Genomic DNA, 23,689 nt, shown 5'->3' on the forward strand with positions numbered 1-23,689 from the left:
ACTTTACCCAGGCTGCTCCCCCTATCTGCCCCTACACTACATGGGATGTACCACCCCCCTCCCACTCCAGCCAGGAACAGACTCGGTCGTACCTGCACATTTCTAAGTGGGAGTACCGTCGGTCTGTTCCTCGGAAATGGGATGTATGTAGTGCATGCAGCCTACCGAGCTCAGATCCACACTCCATCCTTACCCGGGAGTGGAATATCACACCTCTGGGTTGAGGTGCAATACCCCTGTAGCAGCCGAATCCTCAGGGTGCTACATGTGCATAGCACCATAGGTTATAATGTGTGATATCAGTGAAAAAAAAGCATGCCACACGTACTGGAAACATGGACGTGTAAAGTCAATAGTGTTTGTGGGGCAACATATACAGCACTTCACTATGATTTACACTGTATACTGAAAACCATGGCATAGATATGTCAGGAATCTAGAATGGAAGCACATGTAAGGGAGTGATGCACTGTCCTTGTTTGCTGCACGTAAGCCCTCTTGTGCGAGTGGTCCTGTCCTCTGCTTCGCGGACATCCCATGGTCGCACCTCAGTTTGCTCCGGCTGTGTCTCAGCTTCCTTTTGAAGTGGTGGCTCACTGACTGCAAGGCTATTGTAACTGCAACAATAGTAACATGATGCTGACAGTCTACCATAGTGTCAAACATAAAGAATGACCACCCATCATGATGATGGACCAACCCACACTTCCATTGCAAGTATTTTTTGTATGCTCTAAAAAGGACTAAAGAGATGACAATGAATAAAGAATCGATAAAAGTAGCTATAAGAACAAAATAAGCACTTAACATCCCACACGATTTTTTTTCAAATGGTCTTTACTACTGTAAATTTTTTTTGTTTTGTTTTGAAGGAACCCAGAATGCTACAGTAACCCACAAAGCCATCAGCATTTAATAATGACAATGCAACAGTTCCAAATAAAGGTTTATAATAAACCTTTAGTCTTACAAGTGACAAATCAATTGCATTTCATTGTATTTTGTCTTTGCTAAGGTTATACTAAGTTTTTCTTTTTATATCCAACTACAGTGGGAAATGTCTTGCACTTTACTAGATTATAACTAAAGTGTTCACCATTTTTTTTCTCTAATGAATAAATCTCGGTTGATTATTCGCTGTACTGTGAGATACAACATTGGAATGATTCTTCAGAAAGTCTGATACTTCGCAAACGGAAAAAATAAAACAAGCGATCTAGCTTGTGTCTGGTCACCGCAGATGAGCTATGGGAAGAGAAAGTGACATATACTGTAAACAATTGTGCTGCTTTTACTTGAAATGCATGCAGTGGCAAAAAGAAAAATCAAATGAAAGATTATAAAAAAGAGAAATAAAACAACATGACTTGCTATATACTTTTTTTTTGCTTAACAACCTTGTGTTTAACCTTGACTTGTAATGCTATCTTTGGAGCAGCATCATGCGCTTGGAAGGATAGACTATGCAGAGCGAATGTTGTCAATTGTCTCTTTGACAGGGACATACACACACACACACACGTAAAATAAAGTCAAATGTCTCCAGTCTATGACGCAGGAGAATCAGACTCATTAATGTTTTAAGAATAAGCAGTTTCAGGCTTTTTCTTTTTACTTGAACTGATGTAAAGGTAGTTATCTTGGTGGTGAAAATATCAGTTGCAGCGAGATGCCAAGGAGAATACAGATGGACAGATCCACATAGATCTTGGTCTTGTCTCCTGTTATTGCTGATTTAGTCTAAAAATATCCTTCTTTTCTGACCCTCCTTTTACTGCATTTTGTGATCTCAAATTTCAACCTAAACACAAAAATAAAAGAAAAAAGTACTTGGCAACTTAGGGTCATTGAAGAGCTGCTCAAGCTTAAATTGTTGATGCAACCGAGGGACAATGAACATCTGAGATTGAAAGGACAAATGCCAATTTCTTCATTTTTTTTTCTTTCACAGTGACCCATTTTCTTGTCTAAAACCGTTCCTTCTCCGGAGGGCGTTCAGTGCCAAGTGACAGCATTTCTATCCAGGGTTGTCAGGAGGATTGCATGAGGCCAGTGAGGCGTTTAGATGTCAAAGACTTTCCCTGTAGAACAAAACAAATACAGAGAAATGTGTAAAGTTATAGTTTATGCAATGTCAAAGCTCCTTCCGTGTTATACAGAACAAATCATTTAAAAATTCACTAAAAGGAGACATAATATGCTAAATTGGGTCTATTAATTTTGGCTAATACAGTTATATGAAAAAGTTTGGGCACCCCTATTAATCTTAAGCTTAATGTTTTATAAAAATTGGTGTTTTTGCAACAGCTATTTCAGTTTGATATATGTAATTACTGTTGGACACAGTAATGTTTCTGCCTTGAAATGAGGTTTATTATACTAACAGAAAATGTGCAATCTGCATTCAAACAAAATTTGACAGGTGCATAAGTATGGGCACCTCACCAGAAAAGTGACATTAATATTTAGTAGATCCTCCTTTTGCAAAAATAACAGCCTCTAGTCGCTTCCTGTAGCATTTAATGATTTCCTGGATCCTGGATGAAGGTATTTTTGACCATTCCTCTTTACAAAACAATTCCAGTTCAGTAAAGTTTGATGGTCGCCGAGCATGGACAGCCCTCTTCAAATGATCCCACAGATGTTCAATGATATTCAGGTCTGGGGACTGGGATGGCCATTCCATAACATTGTAATTGTTCCTCTGCATGAATGCCTGAGTAGATTTGGAGCGGTGTTTTCGATCATTGTCTTGCTGAAAGATCCATCCCCTGCGTAACTTCAACTTTGTCACTGATTCTTGAACATTATTGTCAAGAATCTGCTGATACTGAGTGGAATCCATGCGTCCCTCAACTTTAACAAGATTCCCGGTGCCGGCATTGGCCACACAGCCCCAAAGCATGATGGAACCTCCACCAAATTTTACTGTGGGTAGCAAGTGTTTTTCTTGGAATGCTGTGTTTTTTTGCCGCCATGCATAACGCCTTTTTGTATGACCAAACAACTCAATCTTGGTTTCATCAGTCCACAGGACCTTCTTCCAAAAAGAAATTGGCTTCTCCAAATGTGCTTTTGCATACCTCAGCCGACTCTGTTTGTGGCGTGTTTGCAGAAACGGCTTCTTTCGCATCACTCTCCCATACAGCTTCTCCTTGTGCAAAGTGCGTTGTGTAGTTGACCGATGCACAGTGACATCATCTGCAGCAAGTTGATGCTGCAGCTCTCTGGAGGTGATCTGAGGATTGTCCTTGACTGATCTCACCATTCTTCTTCTCTGCCTTTCTGATGTTTTTCTTGGCCTGCCACTTCTGGCCTTAACAAGAACTGTCCCTGTGTTGTTCCATTTCCTTACTATGTTCCTCACAGTGGAAACTGACAGGTTAAATCTCTGAGACAGCTTTTTGTATCCTTCCCCTGAACAACTATGTTGAATAATCTTTGTTTTCAGATCATTTGACAGTTGTTTGGAGGAGCCCATGATGCCACTCTCCAGAGGAGATTCAAACAGGAGAACAACTTGCAAGTGGCCACTTTAAGTAGCTTTTCTCATGATTGCATACACCTGGCTATGAAGTTCAAAGCTCAATGAGGTTACAAAACCAAAAAAGTGCTTTAGTAAGTCAGTAAAAAGTAGGTAGGAGTATTTAAAAGAAGAAAATGATAAGGGTGCCCATACTTATGCACCTGTCAAATTTTGTTTGAATGCAGATTGCACATTTTCTGTTAGTACAATAAACCTCATTTCAAGGCAGAAACATTACTGTGTCCAACAGTTATTACATATATCAAATTGAAATAGCTGTTGCAAAAACACCAATTTTTATAAAACATTAAGCTTAAGATTAATAGGGGTGCCCAAACTTTTTCATATAACTGTATGTCTATTAGGTCATATGCACTTTATAGAGAGTGGTCCTCTGTTTAGCTCTCACTCTGAAGGGCAAGGACTATCCATGTTTTGCCCAATTCCATGGTCAGACTTAATACTACATACTCCGTTGTGCAGCTGTTGCGGAAGAAATTAGCCCCTGATGGCAGCTTCTCTTGGCATAATCAGCTGCTTGGCAAGAATCTTGGTAGCCACAACTGGCACGATCAGTTGATCACTACATAACTTTTCATATTAGTAGAGTTGTAACTACTATGATCAGTTGATCACTACATAACTTTTCATTTTAGTAGAGACGAATTGTAACTACTACGATCAGTTGATCGCTATAGGACTTTTCGTATTAATAGAGTTGTGTAATCAAACAGCTCTTTTAAGCCTATTTCATCCAGGTTGCAAATATTGTATGAAACCATATACAAATAAATGATTTATGCATAAAAGTTTTTTTTTGTACAGTTTCACATATTCTCTTGTTACATACAATTTAATATCAAAATTGTAAAAGCAACAAACTCCAATAAGTTTATTATTTGTCACCATTAAAGTTAAAAGACACACTCTATGTAGTTCTCTTAATTGCATTCCGTCATCTAATGCACTTAGTATTTCACCTAACATCCGTCTACTGTACCCATGAACTTACCATCCTGAAAACATTCACCAGCTTTCCTTAAATATCTGAGAGATTATTTGAAATAGGGGAGATCTCTTACACTCCTGGGAGAGTCGTCCTGGGCAGAAACCAACAGTGCATGTCCAAATGTTTCTTCTAACAGGACGCTGAGATTAGTGTCGAACTGTGGTGCCAAGGAACCACCAGTAACATCAACTCCAGGGCCCCACTTTTCAGCTACATGCAAATAGGACTTTATCCTCATTCGAAAATTTCTATAGCAATAAAATGAGTTGATTGTTGAATAAAAAAGATGCTGGTTTTGTCTGTACATAGTGAATCAAGTGCACTGTGCTCAGGGGTGGATTGAGAGAAGCAAGGGCCCCGGGCAGTTTAGAAGGCGCGGCCCCCCCCCCCCATATTAATTTTTTTAGGCTGTGTGCCCACTATGCGTTTTTTAAGCGTTTCTGCAGCGGCAATTCCGCTGCAGAAACACTAAAAAAACGCTTGGTAGAAGGTCTGCCATGTTCCCCAATGATAATTCGCATTTGCTGTGCACATGCTGCGGAAATTTCCGCTGCGGATTATCATTGCAGAAAAATCCGCAGCACTACCAATCATTTTGCGGAAGCGCGGCGTTTTCGCCGCCATTGACTTGCATTGGAACGCATAATATCCGCATCACTACGTGCACATGCGGATATCATGCAGTTCAATGTACGGATGGTACCCGGGTCTGGAGAAGAGGAGACTCTCCTCCAGACCAGGGTACCATAGTACCTGTAAAAAAAAAGAATAAAATAAAAAATAAATATTATACTTACCTTCTGATGGCACCCAGTGTCTTTATCCGATGCGTTCTGACTTGCCCGCAGCTCGCGGTAGACTAAAGGACCTGTGGTGACGTCATTTAGTCATGTGACGGGTCACGCGACCGCTGACGTCGGCAGGCCATCAGAAGGTAATTATATATTTATTTTTTACCATTCTTTTACGGTCACACTATATAAATCCATGCCGGTTGCATGGATTTATATAGTGTGATCAAGTTGTCAAGCACTTTCCAAGTGATGCTAAAATCACTTGGAGAGCGCTTGACAACCCGCATGCGGAAATGCATGTGAAGAACGCTTCACATCCACATGTCCCTGGGAGGAAAAACGCATGTACAATCCGCATGCGTTTTTTCTGCCAGGGAGATGCAGAAGTGCTCAAAAAAAATCTGGAGCATTTCGGCATCGTGGGCACATAGCCTTACATTAATTGTATGACTTAATATTGAGCACACGTAGCCATCTATACACAGCTGGAGGCCACAAGTAGCCATCTATACACAGCATGAGGCCACACATAGCCATCTATACACAGCAGGAGGCCGCACGGTGCCACCTATACACAGCAGGAGGCTGCACGGCGACATCTATACACAGCGGGAGGCCGCACGTAGTCATCTATACACAGCAGGAGGCCGCACGTAGCCATCTATACAGAGTGGGAGGCCGCACGTAGCCATCTATACAAAGCGGGAGGCCGCACGTAGTCTTCTATACAAAGCAGGAGGCCGCACGTAGTCTTCTATACACAGCGGGAGGCCACACGGTGCCATCTATACACAGCAGGAGGCCGCACGGTGCCATCTATACACAGCGGGAGGCCGCACGGTGCCATCTATACACAGCGGGAGGCAGCACGGTGCCATCTATACACAGCGGGATGCCGCACGTAGCCATCTATACACAGCGGGAGGCCGCACAGTGCCATCTATACACAGCAGGATGCCGCACGTAGCCATCTATACACAGCAGGAGGCCGCACGGTGCCATCTATACACAGCAGGAGGCCGCACGGTGACATCTATACACAGCAGGAGGCCGCACGGCGCCATCTATACACAGCAGAAGGCCGCACGGTGCCATCTATAAACAGCAGGAGGCCGCACGGTGCCATCTATACACAGCAGGAGGCCGCACGGTGCCATCTATACACAGCAGGGGGCCGAACGGTACCATCTATACACAGCAAGATGCAGCACGGTGCCATCTATACACAGCAGGAAGCCGCACGTAGCCATCTATACACAGCAGGAGGCTGCACGTAGCCATCTATACACAGCGGGAGACCGCACATAGCCATCTATACACAGCAGTGGGCCGCACGGCACCATCTATACACAGCAGGAGGCCACATGTAGCCATCTATACACCGAGATGCCGCACGGTGCCATCTATACACAGCAGGAGGCCGCACGTAGCCATCTATACACAGCTGGAGACCGCATGTAGCCATCTATACATAGCGGGAGGCCACACGACGCCCCCCAGATACAGCGGGAGGCCGCACGGCGCCATCTATACACAGCCGGTGGCTGCACGTAGCCATCTATACACAGCACGAGGTCACACGGCGCCATCTATATACAGTGGGAGGCCGCACGTAGCCATCTATACACAGCAGGAGGCCGCACGTAGCCATCTATACACAGCAGGAGGCCGCACGTAGCCATCTATACACAGCAGGAGGCCGCACGTAGCCATCTATACACAGCAGGAGGTCGCAAGTAGCCATCTATACACAGGAGGCCACACGGCGCCATCTATACACAGCAGGAGGCCGCACGGCGCCATCTATACACAGTGGGAGGCCGCACGCAGTCACGCACACACACATATACATACACTCATAAACACATTTGAAACACAAAAATACATATAAACAGACATCACACAATGATATCTGCCTGCACACACACACACACACACACACACTCACACACACTCACCATCCCCCGGCTTGGCTCCAGTCGTCCAGCTTTTCTCCGGTGCAGCAGTGCAGGCCGGGCGCGCACTGCGTGACGTCACACTAGCAGACACGGCCGCGCACAGAGCCGAAGAAGAAGCAGCGGCCGTGCGCTGCTGCTGGGGGAGCGGTCTGGGGGCCCCCCCGGCACTGTCTGCCAGTATGTGCCGCTGCACCGCACATATTATAATGAGGGCAATCTGGCCATGGACCCCCCGGAGCCCCGGGCCCCCCAGCGGCAGCCCAGGCTGCCCTCATTATAATCCGCCTATGACTGTGCCAAGTACTGCTCATATAAGAGGGTGGTGGCCCACTCCTGCACAGGGGCCCGCCGGAGGATTCTCCTGTTGTCCAGTGGGCCAGTCTGAGCCTGGCTGGCATGCTGTATCATCAAACTGAACATCTAAATTAATATATAGGAGTCGAGGTCCATGTCATGGCTGTAAAATGCATAGGTTGATGTTGACCATTGCTAGACTATAACAAAGAAGTACCCCACTTGTCACATACAATCATTTACAATAAAATTGTAAAGTGCCGTGGAATATGTTTGGCGCTTAAAAAATAAAAATTATTCTTAAAAAAATAAAATTATTATTATTCCTCCCCCATAAAATAGAGTGAAACATGCTGCATGGCATTATTTTTTCATCCTGTCACACAGATTCCCACTCCCTTAATGAGGCTGTCCAGTGCTGCTGACTTCTGCATCAGGAACTGAGCAACATTGATAATGTCGCGTCTGCACATACCTGTGGGGCGTGTGCATAATTGGCAGGTATCATTCCGCTGTTATTTTCATTAGAATAGGACGCGTACATGATACCTGTCTATCAATTATGTGCAGACACCATGTCATCAGCATTGCTCACCTCCCAATGCAGAAGTGAGCGGTGGTGGACAACTCTGTTTATTAACTGACAACTGGGTGTTTTCATTCCCTTTGTTCCTCCACACTGTCCAAATCCAGTCATTGAGAAATCTATTAACAAGCAGAATGGTAACTGGTAGTTGTCAATTAGACCTTGGCTACAGGGCCTTTGGTTGGAGTCCCTCTAAGTGGTTTGTGCACGGAAACCAATACAATACTCCAATACAGCTAATAGTGAATTTTCTATAACTCTATACATGATACAATATATGCACAAAAGACAAAAAAAAACAACTATGTTTCCAACTGTTAGGAAAATATATAATTCTCAATACTGAAACACAAATATAGCAATCTACACGTGATACCTAAAGTTTAAAGAGACTTTAACTTCCCACATAGAACATATATGACCATCAATATGCACATACCCTATATGCAGACTCATCACTACACCTTTATATAATAATACCTGTGTGGACTATTAGCTCATTATTAGAATGATCATATATAATATAAATTTTAATGTACAGCTACTGAATAATAAGCCTGCCTTCAGACAAAGTTTGTTTTGTGGTGTTTAAAAAAGAGTCTTGATTTTCATGCATTTTTTGCAGTTTTTAAAGTGATTATCCATGCTAATGATTTATGAATATTAAGATGGTCATCAACACCAAATCGGTGGGGTCCAACACCCGGCACCCTGTTCAGCTGTTACTAAATTGGGTAGTGGTCAGATGCAAAAGTGTGCAGAGGCAAAAGTGCACTGCACTGTACATTATGTAGTGGCTGCTGCTGAGAACTGAAGATCAGCTATGATTCTCTGTAAAGGCTGATCAGTGGTTGTAGGGAGTCTGACCCCACCAATATGATATTGATGAAGTATGCTGAGGATGAGTCATCTATATCATAGTAGTGGAAAATCCTTTAAGTCTTTTATGAAAGCCAATGGGAAAACACCTGAAAAAACTCTTCAGTGAGCATACAGGGTTTTAAAGGGAATATGTCAGGCTGCTCAAAAGCATCTATCAAACACTGGCTCTCACAATTCATCTATGTAGAGGCATTTTAGAGAAGACATATATGTAAGCTGTAAAAGCTAACCGTGGACTAAGCTGCTAGGGTGACTAGTCCAAGAGGCCGGTCCCCGGTGACTTTTCACCAACAACTCCCCTTGATTGATAGGTCACTTCCTATACACTCACACATTATATACTGTATATACATCATAACATACACTTTATGATACACATACATGCTATTTATACCATATACACTAATATACACTTATATACACATTATTATCAGGGCCGGCATCACCAAAAAGGACCAAAGCCTGTAAAAGCCAGAAATTGCACTGACAATGCCAGAACTGCATTATCAGTGCAGTATCCTAAGTTATAAGAGTGGAAAAGCCTTTGGTGACATCACGGTCATATGAGCATACTCGATGTAGCATCGGCGTCTCTGCCCCGTACTAGGCAGAGACGCCGTCCCTCTCACCTCCCCGCTCCTGGCGCGGCGTCCTCCAGCGCTTCTCTCCCCGCTGCTTCCGGCACGCGCTCCTTCCCCGGCAGTGTGCTTAGGGCGCACGCGCACTCCCCCTCTCTTAAAGGGACCGCGCGCGCCGTCCTAAGGAGTCCCCGGCCAATTGCTGGAGGACCTCCCATATATAAGGCACCTCCTCCAAAATGGAGGTGCCCGAGCAATGTTGTTGCAAAGCCTTCACTCTGCTTCAGCCCTCAGGTCCCGTTACCAGTTACCTGCGAGTCACCTGCCAGATTCCTGCTTGTTACCTGCCAGTCACCTGCCTGTTACCTGCCAGTCACCTGCCAGATTCCTGCTTGATACCTGCCTGATATCCGCTTACCTGCTTGCAAGCCTGCGGTCCGACGGTCTGCCTTCCGACACCTGTCAGTCTGTCTATGGACCAGCCTGCCCGCTCATCTGGGAGCGCTCACCTACTACCTGTCTGCTAGCCTACCTGGAGGCTCCGCCATCACGTGCTGTGACCACCTGCCTGTCCAGAGACTCTTGCCCGCTCACCTGGGAGCGCTCACCTGCTACCTGCCTGCTAGCCTACCTGGAGGCTCCGCCGTCACGTGCTGTGACCACCTGCCTGTCCAGAGACTCTTGCCCGCTCACCTGGGAGCGTCCACCTGCTACCTGCCTGCTAGCCTACCTGGAGGCTCCGCCGTCACGTGCTGTGACCACCTGCCTGTCCAGAGACTCTTGCCCGCTCACCTGGGAGCATCCACCTGCTACCTGCCTGCTAGCCTACCTGGAGGCTCTGCCGTCACTTGCCGTGACCACCCGCCTGTCAAGAGACTGTCCCCGTCACTAGCCGTGACTACCTGCCCGCCTTCCCTGGGAGCCACCCGCTTCCTTACAAGGACTGCCCCCTTGTATAGTTGCTCAGAGGTTCCACCTCCCAGACCCGTTACACTCGAGTTATATACTGATGACTGTGTGTTATATACGAATATGTGTATGTTATATACTGATGTATGTGTTCTATACGGATGTGGTTTATAGACTTATGTGTGTGTGTTACACCGTTGTATGTATGTTATATAGTGATGAGCGTGAGATATATACAGATATGTGTGTGTGTTATGTACTGATGTGTTATATATTAATATGTGTCTGTTATATATTGATCTCTGTGTTATATACTAATATGTGTGTTAAATACTGATGTGTGTTATTTATTTTACTCACTTATATAGCACCATTAATTCCATAGCGTTTTACAGACATTATCAATGATGTCACCATTAGAGCTCACAATCTAAATTCCCTATCAGTATGTTTTTTGAAATGTGGGAGGAAACCAGAGAACCCGGAGAAGTGTGTTTGTGTTATATACTGATGTGTGTGTTATGTACTGATGTGCTATATACTGATCTCTGTGTTTTATACTAAAGTGAGTGTTAATTACTGATGTGTGTTTTATACTAATATGTGTGTGCTATATACTAATGAATGTGTGTTATATAGCAATATGTGTATGTTATATACTTAGGTGTGTGTGCTATACTGATGTCTGTTATATACTGATGTGTGTTATAATGATCTCTGTTATAAACTGTGTGACAAAGTCACTGGTAAAGTGCTGGAGGGGAGACATGTTTCCCTGAGGCTGTTAGCCTCAGTGAACTAAAACCATTAAGTTTCCTCCAGCATGTTATTTGTTGAGAGGGGTTAAGTCCATTTGTAAAAGGGAGTGTTTTTTGCGAATGACCATTCTCAAGGGTGGGAGGTCATTCCCCATATCTCCAACTCAGGGTGTGGTCTGGGGGAGTTTAAATACTCGGCCAGCTGAGGCACATATTTATATTAGTATGTGTCTTAAATATTGATGTGTGCTATATACTATTGTGTGTGTTATATACTGATGTGTGTGTACGCTATATTGATGTCTGTTATATAGTGGGTACGGAAAATATTCAGACTCCTTTAAATTTTTCACTCTTTGTTTCATTGCAGTCATTTGGTAAATTCTAAAAAGTTCATTTTTTTTTCTCATTAAAGTACACTCTGCACCCCATCTTGACTGAAAAAAAAAGAAATGTAGAAATTTTTTTCAAATTTATTAAAAAAGAAAAACTGAAATATCACATGGTCATAAGTATTCAGACCCTTTGCTCAGACACTCATATTTAAGTCACATGCTGTCCATTTCCTTGTGATCCTCCTTGAGATGGTTCTACTCCTTCATTGGAGTCCAGCTGTGTTTAATTAAACAGATAGGACTTGATTTGGAAAGGCACACACCTGTCTATATAAGACCTCACAGCTCACAGTGCATGTCAGACCAAATGAGAATCATGAGCTAAAAGGAATTGCCCAAGGAGCTCAGAGACAGAATTGTGGCAAGGCACAGATCTGGCCAAGGTTATAAAAAAAATTCTGCATTACTCAAGGTTCCTAAGAGCACAGTGGCCTCCATAATCCTTAAATGGAAGAAGTTTGGGACCACCAGAAGTCTTCCAGCCAAACTGAGCAATCGTGGGAGAAGAGCCTTGGTGAGAGAGGTAAAGAAAAAACCCAAGATCATTGTGGCTGAGCTCCAGAGATGCAGTAGAGAGATGGGAGAAAGTTCCACAAAGTCAACTATCCACCAGTCGGCCTTTGTGGCAGAGTGGCCCAACGGAAGCCTCTCCTCAGTGCAAGACATATGAAAGCCCACATAGAGTTTGCTCAAAAACACATGAAGGACTCCCAGACTATGAGAAATAAGATTCTCTGGTCTCATGAGACAAAGATAGAACTTTTTGGTGATAATTCTAAGCGCTATGTGTGGAGAAAACTAGGCACTGCCCAATACAATCCCAACAGTGAAACATGGTGGTGGCAGCATCATGCTATGGGGGTGTTTTTTAGCTGCTGGAACAGGACTACTGGTTGCTATAGAAGGAAGCATGAATGCGGCCAAGTACAGAGATAACCTGGATGAAAACCTCTTCCAGAGTGCTCTGGACCTCAGACTTGGCCGAAGGTTCACTTTCCAACAAGACGATGACCCTAAGCACACAGCTAAAATAACAAAGGAGTGGCTTCAGAACAACTCTGTGACAATTCTTGACTGGCCCAGCCAGAGCCCTGTCCTAAACCCAATTGAGCACCCAATTGAGACCTGAAAATGGCTGTCCACCAACGTTCACCATCCAACCTGAAGGAACTGGAGAGGATCTGCAAGGAAGAATGGAAGAGGATATATAAAAATCCAGGTGTGAAAAACTTGTTGCATCATTCCCAAGAAGACTCATGGCTGCACTAGCTCAAAAGGGTACTTCTACTCAATAATGAGCAAAGGGTCTGAATACTTATGACCATGTGATATTTCAGTTTTTCTTTTTTAATAAATTTGCAAAAATTTCAACATTTCTGGGGGGTTTTCAGTCAAGATGGGGTGCAGAGTGTACTTTAACCCCTTAAGCCCCGCGGGTGGTTTGCACGTTAATGACCGGGCCAATTTTTACAATTCTGACCACTGTCACTTTATGAGGTAATTACTCTGGAACGCTTCAAGGGATCCCCCTGATTCTGAGATTGTTTTTTCGTGACATATTGTACTTCATGATTGTGGAAAAATTTCTTCGATATCACTTGCGTTTATTTGTGAAAAAAATGGAAATTTGGCGAAAATTTTGAAAATTTTGCAATTTTCAAAATTTGAATTTTTAAGCCCTGAAATCAGAGCGATATGTCACACAAAAGAGTTAATAAATAACATTTCCCACATGTCTACTTTACATCAGCACAATTTTGGAACCAAAATTTTTTTTTGTTAGGGAGCTATAAGGGTTAAAAGTTGACGAGCGATTTCTCATTTTTCCAACAAAATTTACAAAACCATTTTTTTAGGGACCACATCACATTTGAAGTCACTTTGAGAGGTCTTTATGACAGAAAATACCCAAAAGTGACATCATTCTAAAAACTGCACCCCTCATGGTGCTCAAAACCACATTCAAGAACTTTATTAACCCTTCAGGTGCTTCACAGGAATTTTTTGAATGTGGAAGAAAAAAATGAACATTTAACTTTTTTCACAAAAATGTTACTTTAGACCCAATTTTTTTTATTTTCACAGGGGTAACAAGAAAAAATGGACCCCAAAATTTGTTGTGCAATTTCCCCTGGGCACGCAGATACCCAATATTTGGGGAAAAAATACTGTTTGGGCGCACGGCAGGGCTCGGAAGGGAAGGAGCGCCATTTGACTTTTTGATTGTAAAATTTGCTTGAATAATTAGCGGACGCCATGTTGTGTTTGGAGAGCCCATGTGTGCCCAAACTTTGGAGCTCCCCCACAAGTGACCCCATTTTGGAAACTAGACCCCCCAAGGCACCTTTCTAGATGCATAGTGAGCACTTGGAACCCCCAGGTGCTTCACAAATTGATTCGTAACAATGAAAAAGTGAAAAAAAAAACACTTTTTCATTTTTATGAATCAATTTGTGAAGCACCTGAGGGTTCCAAGTGCTCACAATGCATCTAGATAGGTGCCTTGGGGGGTCTAGTTTCCAAAATGGGGTCACTTGTGGGGGAGCTCCAATGTTTGGGCACACAGCGGCTCTCCAAACGCAACATGGTGTCGCTAACAATTTGAGCCGATTTTCCGTTAAATTTGTTAGAGGACACCATGTTGCATTTAGAGAGTCCCTGTGTGCCCAAACATTGGAGCTCCCCCACAAGTGACCCCATTTTGGAAACTAGACCCCCCAAGGCACCTATCTAGATGCATAGAGAGCACTTGGAACCCCCAGGTGCTTCACAAATTGATTCGTAACAATGAAAAAGTGAAAAAAAAAACACTTTTTCATTTGTATGAATCAATTTGTGAAGCACCTGAGGGTTCCAAGTGCTCTCTATGCATCTAGATAGGTGCCTTGGGTGGTCTAGTTTCCAAAATGGGGTCACTTGTGGGGGAGCTCCAATATTTGGGCACACAGCGGCTCTCTAAATGCAACATGGTGTCCGCTAACAAATTTAACGCAAAATTGTCTCAAATTGTTAGCGACACCATGTTGCGTTTGGAGAGCCCCTCTGTGCCCAAACTTTGGAGCTCCCCCACAAGTGACCCCATTTTGGAAACTAGACCCCCCAAGGCACCTTTCTAGATGCATAGTGAGCACTTGGAACCCCCAGGTGCTTCACAAATTGATTCGTAATAATGAAAAAGTGAAAAAAAAAAACACTTTTTCATTTTTATGAATCAATTTGTGAAGCACCTGGGGTTCCAAGTGCTCACTATGCATCTAGATAGGTGCCTTGGGGGGTCTAGTTTCCAAAATGGGGTCACTTGTGGAGGAGCTCCAAAGTTTGGGCACACAGGGACTCTCCAAATGCAGCATGATATCCGCTAACAATTTGAGCCGACAATTTGTTAGCGGATATCATGTTGCATTTGGAGAGTCCCTGTGTGCCCAAACATTGGCGCTCCCCCACAAGTGACCCCATTTTGGAAACTAGACCCCCCAAGGCACCTATCTAGATTCATAGTGAGCACTTGGAACCCCAGGTGCTTCACAAATTGATTCATAAAAATGAAAAAGTGTTTTTTTTTTCACTTTTTCATTTTTACGAATCAATTTGTGAAGCACCTGGGGGTTCCAAGTGCTCACTATGCATCTACAAAGGTGCCTTGGGGGGTCTAGTTTCCAAAATGGGGTCACTTGTGGGGGAGCTCCAAAGTTTGGGCACAGAGGGGCTCTCCAAACGCAATGTGGTGTCCGCTAACAATTTGAGCCGATTTTCCATTCAATTTGTTAGCGGATACCATGTTGCATTTAGAGAGTCCCTGTGTGCCCAAACATTGGAGCTCCCCCACAAGTGACCCCATTTTGGAAACTAGACCCCCCAAGGCACCTATCTAGATGCATAGTGAGCACTTGGAACCCCAGGTGCTTCACAAATTGATTCATAAAAATGAAAAAGTGTTTTATTTTCACTTTTTCATTTTTACGAATCAATTTGTGAAGCACCTGGGGGTTCTAAGTGCTCACTATGCATCTAGATAGGTGCCTTGGGGGGTCTAGTTTCCAAAATGGGGTCACTTGTGGGGGAGCTCCAATGTTTGGGCACACAGGGGCTCTCCAAACGCAACATGGCGTCCGCTAACAATTTGAGCCGATTTTCCATTCAATTTGTTAGCGGACACCATGTCGCGTTTGGAGAGCCCGTGATGTGCCTAAACAGTGGAGCTCCCCCACAAGTGTCCCCATTTTGGAAACTATACCCCTCAAGGATTTTATTAAGGTGTATAGTGAACATTTTGAACCCAGAGGTACGGCACATTATTTGTTTACATTAGGTCATCATATTGAATAAGTTGTCATTATTCTTGAGCGCAAGTGCTCGCTACTTGAGTTTGCATCGGGTACTCAGGTATGCACCATGTACAGCGTGTGCTCGAGTGACATGCTCGAGTCCCTGCTCCGCATGTTTCACGGTTATTAGATACCCAAAAAAAAACATGCGGGGATCGCTCGTGCATGGCAGGCAATCCCCGTAAAGTTTTTTGGCCGCGAAGCATATGGGGCAGAGACTCGAGCATGTCACTCAAATACCCACGATACTCAATGCATACCAGAGCACCCGATGCAAACTCAAGTAGCGAGCACTTGCTCTCAACACTAGTCGCCATATCGTCATCTTTTTTTCTTACTTTTGAAAAAAATCCCAACCCCAGCCCTAACCCTAGCACAACCCTAGCCCCAGCACAACCCTAGCCCCAAACCCAGCCCTAACCCTAGCCCAATCCTAACCCAAGAGTTTATTTTTGACGCCGTTCCTTGTGCGGTATAAGTGATTAGACGACTTTATTCTTCGGGTCGGTGTGATTACAGCAATGCCAGAATCATATGGGGTTTTTATGACTGACAGCTGTCACACACTAAAAGACGCATTTTTTGTAAAATCTAGTTTTTGCATCGCCATATTTTGAGAGCTATAATTTTTCCAGATTTTGGCAGACAGTCATGTGACGGCTCGTTTTTTGCGGGATGACTTGACGTTGTTATTGGTGCCATTTTCAGGCACGTGACATTTTTTGATCGCTTTCTATTCCGATTTTTGGGAGGCAGAATAAACAAAAACCAACAATTCAGGAATTGTTTTTTTTTTTTTATTCTGTTCCGCGTGTGGTAAAATTGATGAGGCAGCTCTACTCTTCGGGTCAGTATGTTTACAGCGGTACCACATTTGTATCATTTTTCTATGTTTTGGCGCTTATACACAATAAAAGCTATTTTATAGAAAAAAATATTTTTTAGTATCACTTTATTCTGAGAGCTATAACTTTTTTATTTTTCGGCTGATGGAGCTATATGGCAGCTTGTTTTTTGCGGGACGAGATGACGTTTTCAGCGGTATCATTTTTATTTATATGCGTCTTTTTGATCGCGTGTTATTCCACTTTTTGTTTGGGGGTATGGTGATAAAGCATTGTTTTTTGCTTGTTTTTTGCTTGTTTTTTTTTTTTTTTTTTTTTACCGTGTTCACTGAAGGGGTTAACTAGTGGGACAGTTTTATAGGTCAGGTTGTTCCGGACGCGGCGATACCAAATATGTGTACTTTTATTGTTTTTTTTTTATTTTTTTTATAATAATATTTATTGATGGGTACATTATATTTTTATTTTTGGTGTATTATTTTTTTTTATTTTTTTATAATATTTTTGCACATTTTTTTTTTTTTTTTTCCACTTTCACACAGTTTATCCACTTTATTACTTTGTCCCACTCTGGGACTTTCACTTTTTTTTTCTGATCGCCTGCATGGCACAGGAATGGAGCACCATCCCTATGCCATGAAGGCTGTCAGAAGTGCACAGTGTGAAGATTGCTTGGAGATGCACTGCGCATGTCCAAGCAATCTTCCTGCTCTCTGGTGACCCGGATGTTGTCATGACGACATCGGGTCGTCATGGCAACACCCGGGAAGCCTTTGCAGACTGCGCTGGAAGCCGGAAGAGGAGGTGAGTATCGCCGATCACCTCCCCTTGCCCCCGCAATGCCGCGATCGACTTCGATCGCAGCATCGCGGGGGTTAATGTGCTGGGAGCGGTGCGTGACCGCTCCCTGCACATAGTACCGGGTGTCAGCTGTGACAATCAGCTGACACCCGGCGGCGATCGCGCCCGCACAGCCTGTGTGCGCGCGCGATCGCGATGACGTACTAATACGGGTCTGGCTCTTAAGTCCCAGGGCACAGACGCGTATTAGTACGTCAGATGTTATTAAGGGGTTAATGAGAAAAAAATGAACTTTTTAGAATTTACCAAATGGCTGCAATGAAACAAAGAGTGAAAAATTTAAAGGGGCTTGAATACTTTCCGTACCCACTGTATACTGATGTGTGTTATAATGATTTCTGTGTTATACAACCCCTGGCAAAAATGATGGAATCACCGGGCTCAGAGGATGTTCGTTCAGTTGTTTAATGTTGTTGAAAAAAAGCAGATCACAGACATGGTACAAAACTAAAGTCATTTCAAATGGCAGCTTTATGGCGTTAAGAAACACTAAAAGAAATCAAGATAAAAAATGTGGCACTTAGTAAGGGTAATTTTTTCAGACCAAGCAGAGGGAAAAAATTATGTAATCACTAAATTCTGAGGAAAAAATTATGGAATCATGAAAAACAAACACACAAAAGAACACTCCAATACATCACTAGTATTTTGTTGCACCACCTCTGGCTTTAATAACAGCTTGCAGTCTCTGAGGCATGGACTTAATGATTGACAAACAGTACTCTTCATTAATCTGGCTCCAACTTTCTCTGATTGCTGTTGCCAGATCAGCTTTGCAGGTTGGAGCCTTATCATGGACCATTTTCTTCAACTTCCATCAGAGATTTTCAATTGGATTGAGATCCAGACTATTTGCAGGCCATGACATTGACCTTATGTGTTTTCTTTCAAGGAATGTTTTCACAGTTTTTGCTCTATGGCAGGATGCATTATCATCTTGAAAAATGATGTCATCATCCCCAAACATCCTTTCAATTGATGGGATAAGAAAACTGTCCAAAATATCAATGTAAACTTGGCCATTTATTGAAGATGTAATGACAGCCATCTCCCCAGTGCCTTTACCTGACATGCAGCCACATATCATCAATAACTGTGGAAATTTGCATGTTCTCTTCATGCAGTCATCTTTATAAATCTCATTGGAACGGCACCAAACAAAAGTTCCAGCATCATCCCCTTGCCCAATGCAGATTTGCGATTCATCACTGAATATGACTTTTGTCCAGTCATCCACAGTCCACGATTGCTTTTCCTTAGCCCATTATAACCTTGTTTTTTTCTGTTTAGTTGTTAATGATGGCTTTTGTTTAGCTTTTCTGTATGTAAATCCCATTTCCTTTTGGCGGTTTCTTACAGTTCAGTCACAGACTGACTCCAGTTTCCTCCCATTCGTTCCTCATTTGTTTTGTTGTGCATTTCCTGTTTTGGAGACATATTGCTTTAAGTTTCCGGTCTTGACGCTTTGATGTCTTCCTTGGTCTACCAGTATGTTTGCCTTTAACAACCTTCCCATGTTATTTATATTTGGTCCAGATTTTAAACACAGCTGACTGTGAACAACCAACATCTTTTGTAACATTGTGTGATGATTTACCTTCTTTTAAGAGTTTGATAATCCTCTCCTTTGTTTCAATTGACATCTCTCATGTTGGAGCCATGATTTGTCAGTCCACTTGGTGCAACAGCTCTCCAAGGTGTGATCACTCCTTTTTAGATGCAGACTAACGAGCAGATCTAATTTGATGCAGGTGTTAGTTTTGGAAATGAAAATTTACAGGGTGATTCCATATTTTTTCCCTCAGAATTTAGTGATTCCATAATTTTTTCCCTCTGCTTGGTCTGAAAAAAAATACCCTTACTGAGTACCACGTTTTTTATCTTGATTTCTTTTAGTGTTTCCTAAAGCCATAAAGTTGCCATTTGAAATGACTTTAGTTTTGTGCCATGTCTGTGATCTGCTTTTTTTCAACAACATTAAGCAACTGAATGAACATCCTTCGAGCCCGGTGATTCCATAATTTTTGCCTGGGGTTGTATATTGATGTAAGAAAGTCTTAGGCTAAGTGCCCACGATGCAGAAATGCTCCGGATTTTTCCTGAGCGTTTCTGCATCTTAGTGGCAGAAAAAGCGCATACGGATTCTACATGCGTTTTTCCTGCCAGGGACAAGCGTATGTGAAGCGTTTTTTAGCATCACTTGGAAAAGTGCTTGACAACTTGGTCACACTATATAAATCCATGCAACCGGCATGGATTTATATAGTGTGACCGTAAAAGAATGGTAAAAAATAAATATTATACTTACCTTCTGATGGCCCCGGTCTCCTTATCCGATGCGTCCGGTCTCCCCGGTGTCTCACGGTTGTGTAAAAGGACCAGCCATGACTAAATGACGTCATGGCAGGTCCTTTTAGACCATCGCGAGCTGCCGGGGAGACCAGACACATCGGATACATCGGATTATGAGACCGGGGGCCATCAGAAGGTAAGTATAATATTTATTTTTTATTTTAATTCTTTTTTTTTTCTTTTACAGGTACTATGGTACCCGGGTCTGGAGGAGAGTCTCCTCTTCTCCAAACCCGGGTACCATAAGCACATTGAATCGCTTAATATCCGCATGTGCACATGTAGTCATGCGGATATTATGCGATTCAATGCAAGTCAATGGCGGCAAAAACGCAATGATTATGCAAAATAATTGGTAGTGCTGCGGATTTTTCCGCAATGATAATCCGCAGCGGAAATTTGTGCAGCATGTGCACAGCACATGCGGATTATCATTGGGGAACATAGCAGATCTTCTCCCAAGCGTTTTTTAAGCGTTTCTGCAGCGGAATTGCCACTGCGGAAAAGCTTAAAAAATGCATAGTGGGTACACAGCCTTATATTAGTATGTGTCTTAAATATTGATATGTGTGTGCTATGCTGATGTAGGTTATACACTGATGTGTCTGTTCTATACTGATGTGTTAAATACTAACATGTGTATTGCATACCGATGTGAGTGTGTTACACACTAATGTGTGTGTTAAATACTATAGTGTGTTTATACTAATATGCATCTTATATATTATTTTGTGTATTATATATTATGGTATGTGTTCTTAACTGATGTGTGTTACATAGTGATGTTTGTGTTATATACTGATGTGTTTGGAGGCTATTACACTATGTGGACGACTGTTTGGGGGCCATTATACTGTGTGGAGGCCTGCATAGGGGCCATTATACTGTGTGGAGGCCGTTATACAGTGTAGAAGACTGTAAGTGACCTCATATTGTGTGGAAAGCGGTGGGGGCCTTATATTATGTGAAAGTCTTTGTGCAGGCCATTATACTGTGTGCAGTGCTGTGTATGGGTCATTATACTGTGTAAGGGCTATTATATTGTGCGGAGAACTGTTTTAGGATCATTATACTGTGTATGGGGGCTGTAGGAGGGCTATGATACTGTGTGGAGGCCATTATACTGTGTGGATGGCTGTGAGGGGGCCAAAATACTGAGTGTGGGGCATTATATTGTGTGGAGGGCTGTGGGGGCCTTGTACTGTGTGGAGTGCTGTGGTGGTCTCATACTGTGTGGAGTCCATTATAATGTGTGGAATGAGGAGTAGGGTCATTATACTGTGTGGAGGCCATGGCGACATTGTACATTGTGGAGGGCTGTGTGGGAGCCTCATACTGTGTGAAGGGCTTTATGGGGGCCACTATACTGTGTAAGAGCCACTATACTGTATGGAGGGCTGTGGGGGCCTCGTACTGCGTGGAGGGCTGTGTGGGGGCCATTTTACTGTGTGGTGAACTGTGTGAGGGCCATAACACTGTGTAGGCGACAGTGTTACAAACATTATACTGTGTAGAAGGCTATACTGGAGGCCATTATGCTGTTTAGCAGGCTATGCTGGGGGCCATTATGCTGTGAGGAGGGCTATGCTGGGGGCCATTAAACTGTGTGAAGGGCTGTTGGCAGGGCCGGACTAGCCATAGGACCAATCTCACAATACAGATGGGCCACATCAATTCAATTGTGACACTGTTAACATTATTGGCGTCCTCAGGACGACGATACTGTTAACAGCTGTAGCGGAGCACACATACTCCGTCACTTTTTTAGTTGGCGCGATTATATCAGTCACTGCATTGTGCCACCTGGGTCTACTGCAAGACAGAATAGAAGAGGAGACAGATTTTTTTTGTTGGCTGTGGGCAATCACATTGAGTTGTTGCTGCATAGGAACCATGATACTATATGGGGGCTGTGAGGGACCATCATACTGTATTGGAGCTATAAGGGGGGCTATCATACTATATGGGGCTGCAGGGGACCATTATACTGTATTGGGCCTGTGAGAGACCATCATACTGTATTGGGGCTGTGGGGTACCATCATATTATATGGGGGCTGTGGGGGACCATCATACTATATGGGTGCTCTGAGGAACATCATACTATATTGGGGCCTGTGGGAGAACATCATACTATATGGGGCCTGTGGGAGAACATCATACTATATGGGGGCTGTGGGCTAACATCATACTGTATTGAAGCTGTGGGTGAACATCATACTATATTTGGCTGCAAGGTGGACCATCATTCTATAAGGGGCTGTGGTGATCATCAAGCTGTATTGGGGATTTGATGTGAACTATCATACTATATGGGGCTTTGGGAAACCATGATAAAGTATTGGGGCTATGAGGTGGACCATCATACTATATTGGGGCTATGGGTGACCACCATACCGTATTAGGGCTTTGGGAGACCATCATACTGTATTGGGGCTGTGATGGGGACCATCATGCTATATTTGGCTGTGAGGGACCACCATACAATATGGGGCTGTGGGGGACTTTAATACTGTATTGGGGCTGTGAGGGGGACCATCATTTGGCTGTGGTGGATCTTCATAATATATGGAGCTGTGGGGATCACCATACTGTATTGGGCCTGTGGGGGACAATCATACTCTATTGAGCTGTGGGGGACCATCATACTGTATAGGGCAGGGGGGGGGGGAGAACAATGTATTGGGGCGGTGGGGGACCATCATATTATATGGGGGCTGTGGGGGACCATCATACTATATGGGTGCTCCGAGGAACATCATACTATATTGGGGCCTGTGGGAGAACATCATACTATATGGGGCCTGTGGGAGAACATCATACTATATGGGGGCTGTGGGCTAACATCATACTGTATTGAAGCTGTGGGTGAACATCATACTATATTTGGCTGCAAGGTGGACCATCATTCTATAAGGGGCTGTGGTGATCATCAAGCTGTATTGGGGATTTGATGTGAACTATCATACTATATAGGGCTGTGGGAAACCATGATACAGTATTGGGGCTATGAGGTGGACCATCATACTATATTGGGGCTATGGGTGACCACCATACCGTATTAGGGCTTTGGGAGACCATCATACTGTATTGGGGCTGTGATGGGGACCATCATGCTATATTTGGCTGTGATGGGGACCATCATGCTATATTTGGCTGTGAGGGACCACCATACAATATGGGGCTGTGGGGGACTTTAATACTGTATTGGGGCTGTGAGGGGGACCATCATTTGGCTGTGGTGGATCTTCATAATATATGGAGCTGTGGGGATCACCATACTGTATTGGGCCTGTGGGGGACAATCATACTCTATTGAGCTGTGGGGGGATCACCATACTGTATTGGGGTTGTGGGGGACCATCATACTATATTTGGCTGTGGTGGATCTTCATACTATATGGAGCTATTAGGATCACCATACTGTATTGGGGCTGTGGGGGATCATCATACTGTATTGGGGCTGTGGTGGACTATCATACTGTATAGGTCAGGGGGAGAACATAATGTATTGGGCCTGTGGGGACAATCATACTGTAAAAGGCAGGGGGGGAGAATATAATGTATTGGGCCTGTGGGGGACAATCAATCATACTGTATTGGGCTGTGGGGGGGATC

General features: G+C 43.6%; 1 protein-coding gene across 2 annotated transcripts in view; it reads right to left on the reverse strand.

The window, feature by feature from the left end:
- Positions 1–831: 831 nt before the first annotated feature.
- RGS6 (regulator of G protein signaling 6) overlaps positions 832–23,689 on the reverse strand; it is a 515,154-nt gene continuing 492,296 nt past the window's right edge. The window contains exon 18 of one of the 2 annotated variants that reach the window (XM_073638881.1): positions 832–2,081. In XM_073638881.1, the coding sequence (XP_073494982.1) occupies positions 2,031–2,081 (51 nt within the window). In that variant the 3' untranslated portion in view covers positions 832–2,030. The remainder of the gene's footprint in view (positions 2,082–23,689) is intronic. The other variant, XM_073638882.1, reaches the window with a different exon arrangement.

The sequence above is a fragment of the Phyllobates terribilis genome, unplaced genomic scaffold (assembly GCF_046119375.1).
Source record: "Phyllobates terribilis strain yellow unplaced genomic scaffold, ASM4611937v1 Scaffold_7__3_contigs__length_470593459, whole genome shotgun sequence".
NCBI lineage: Eukaryota > Metazoa > Chordata > Amphibia > Anura > Dendrobatidae > Phyllobates > Phyllobates terribilis.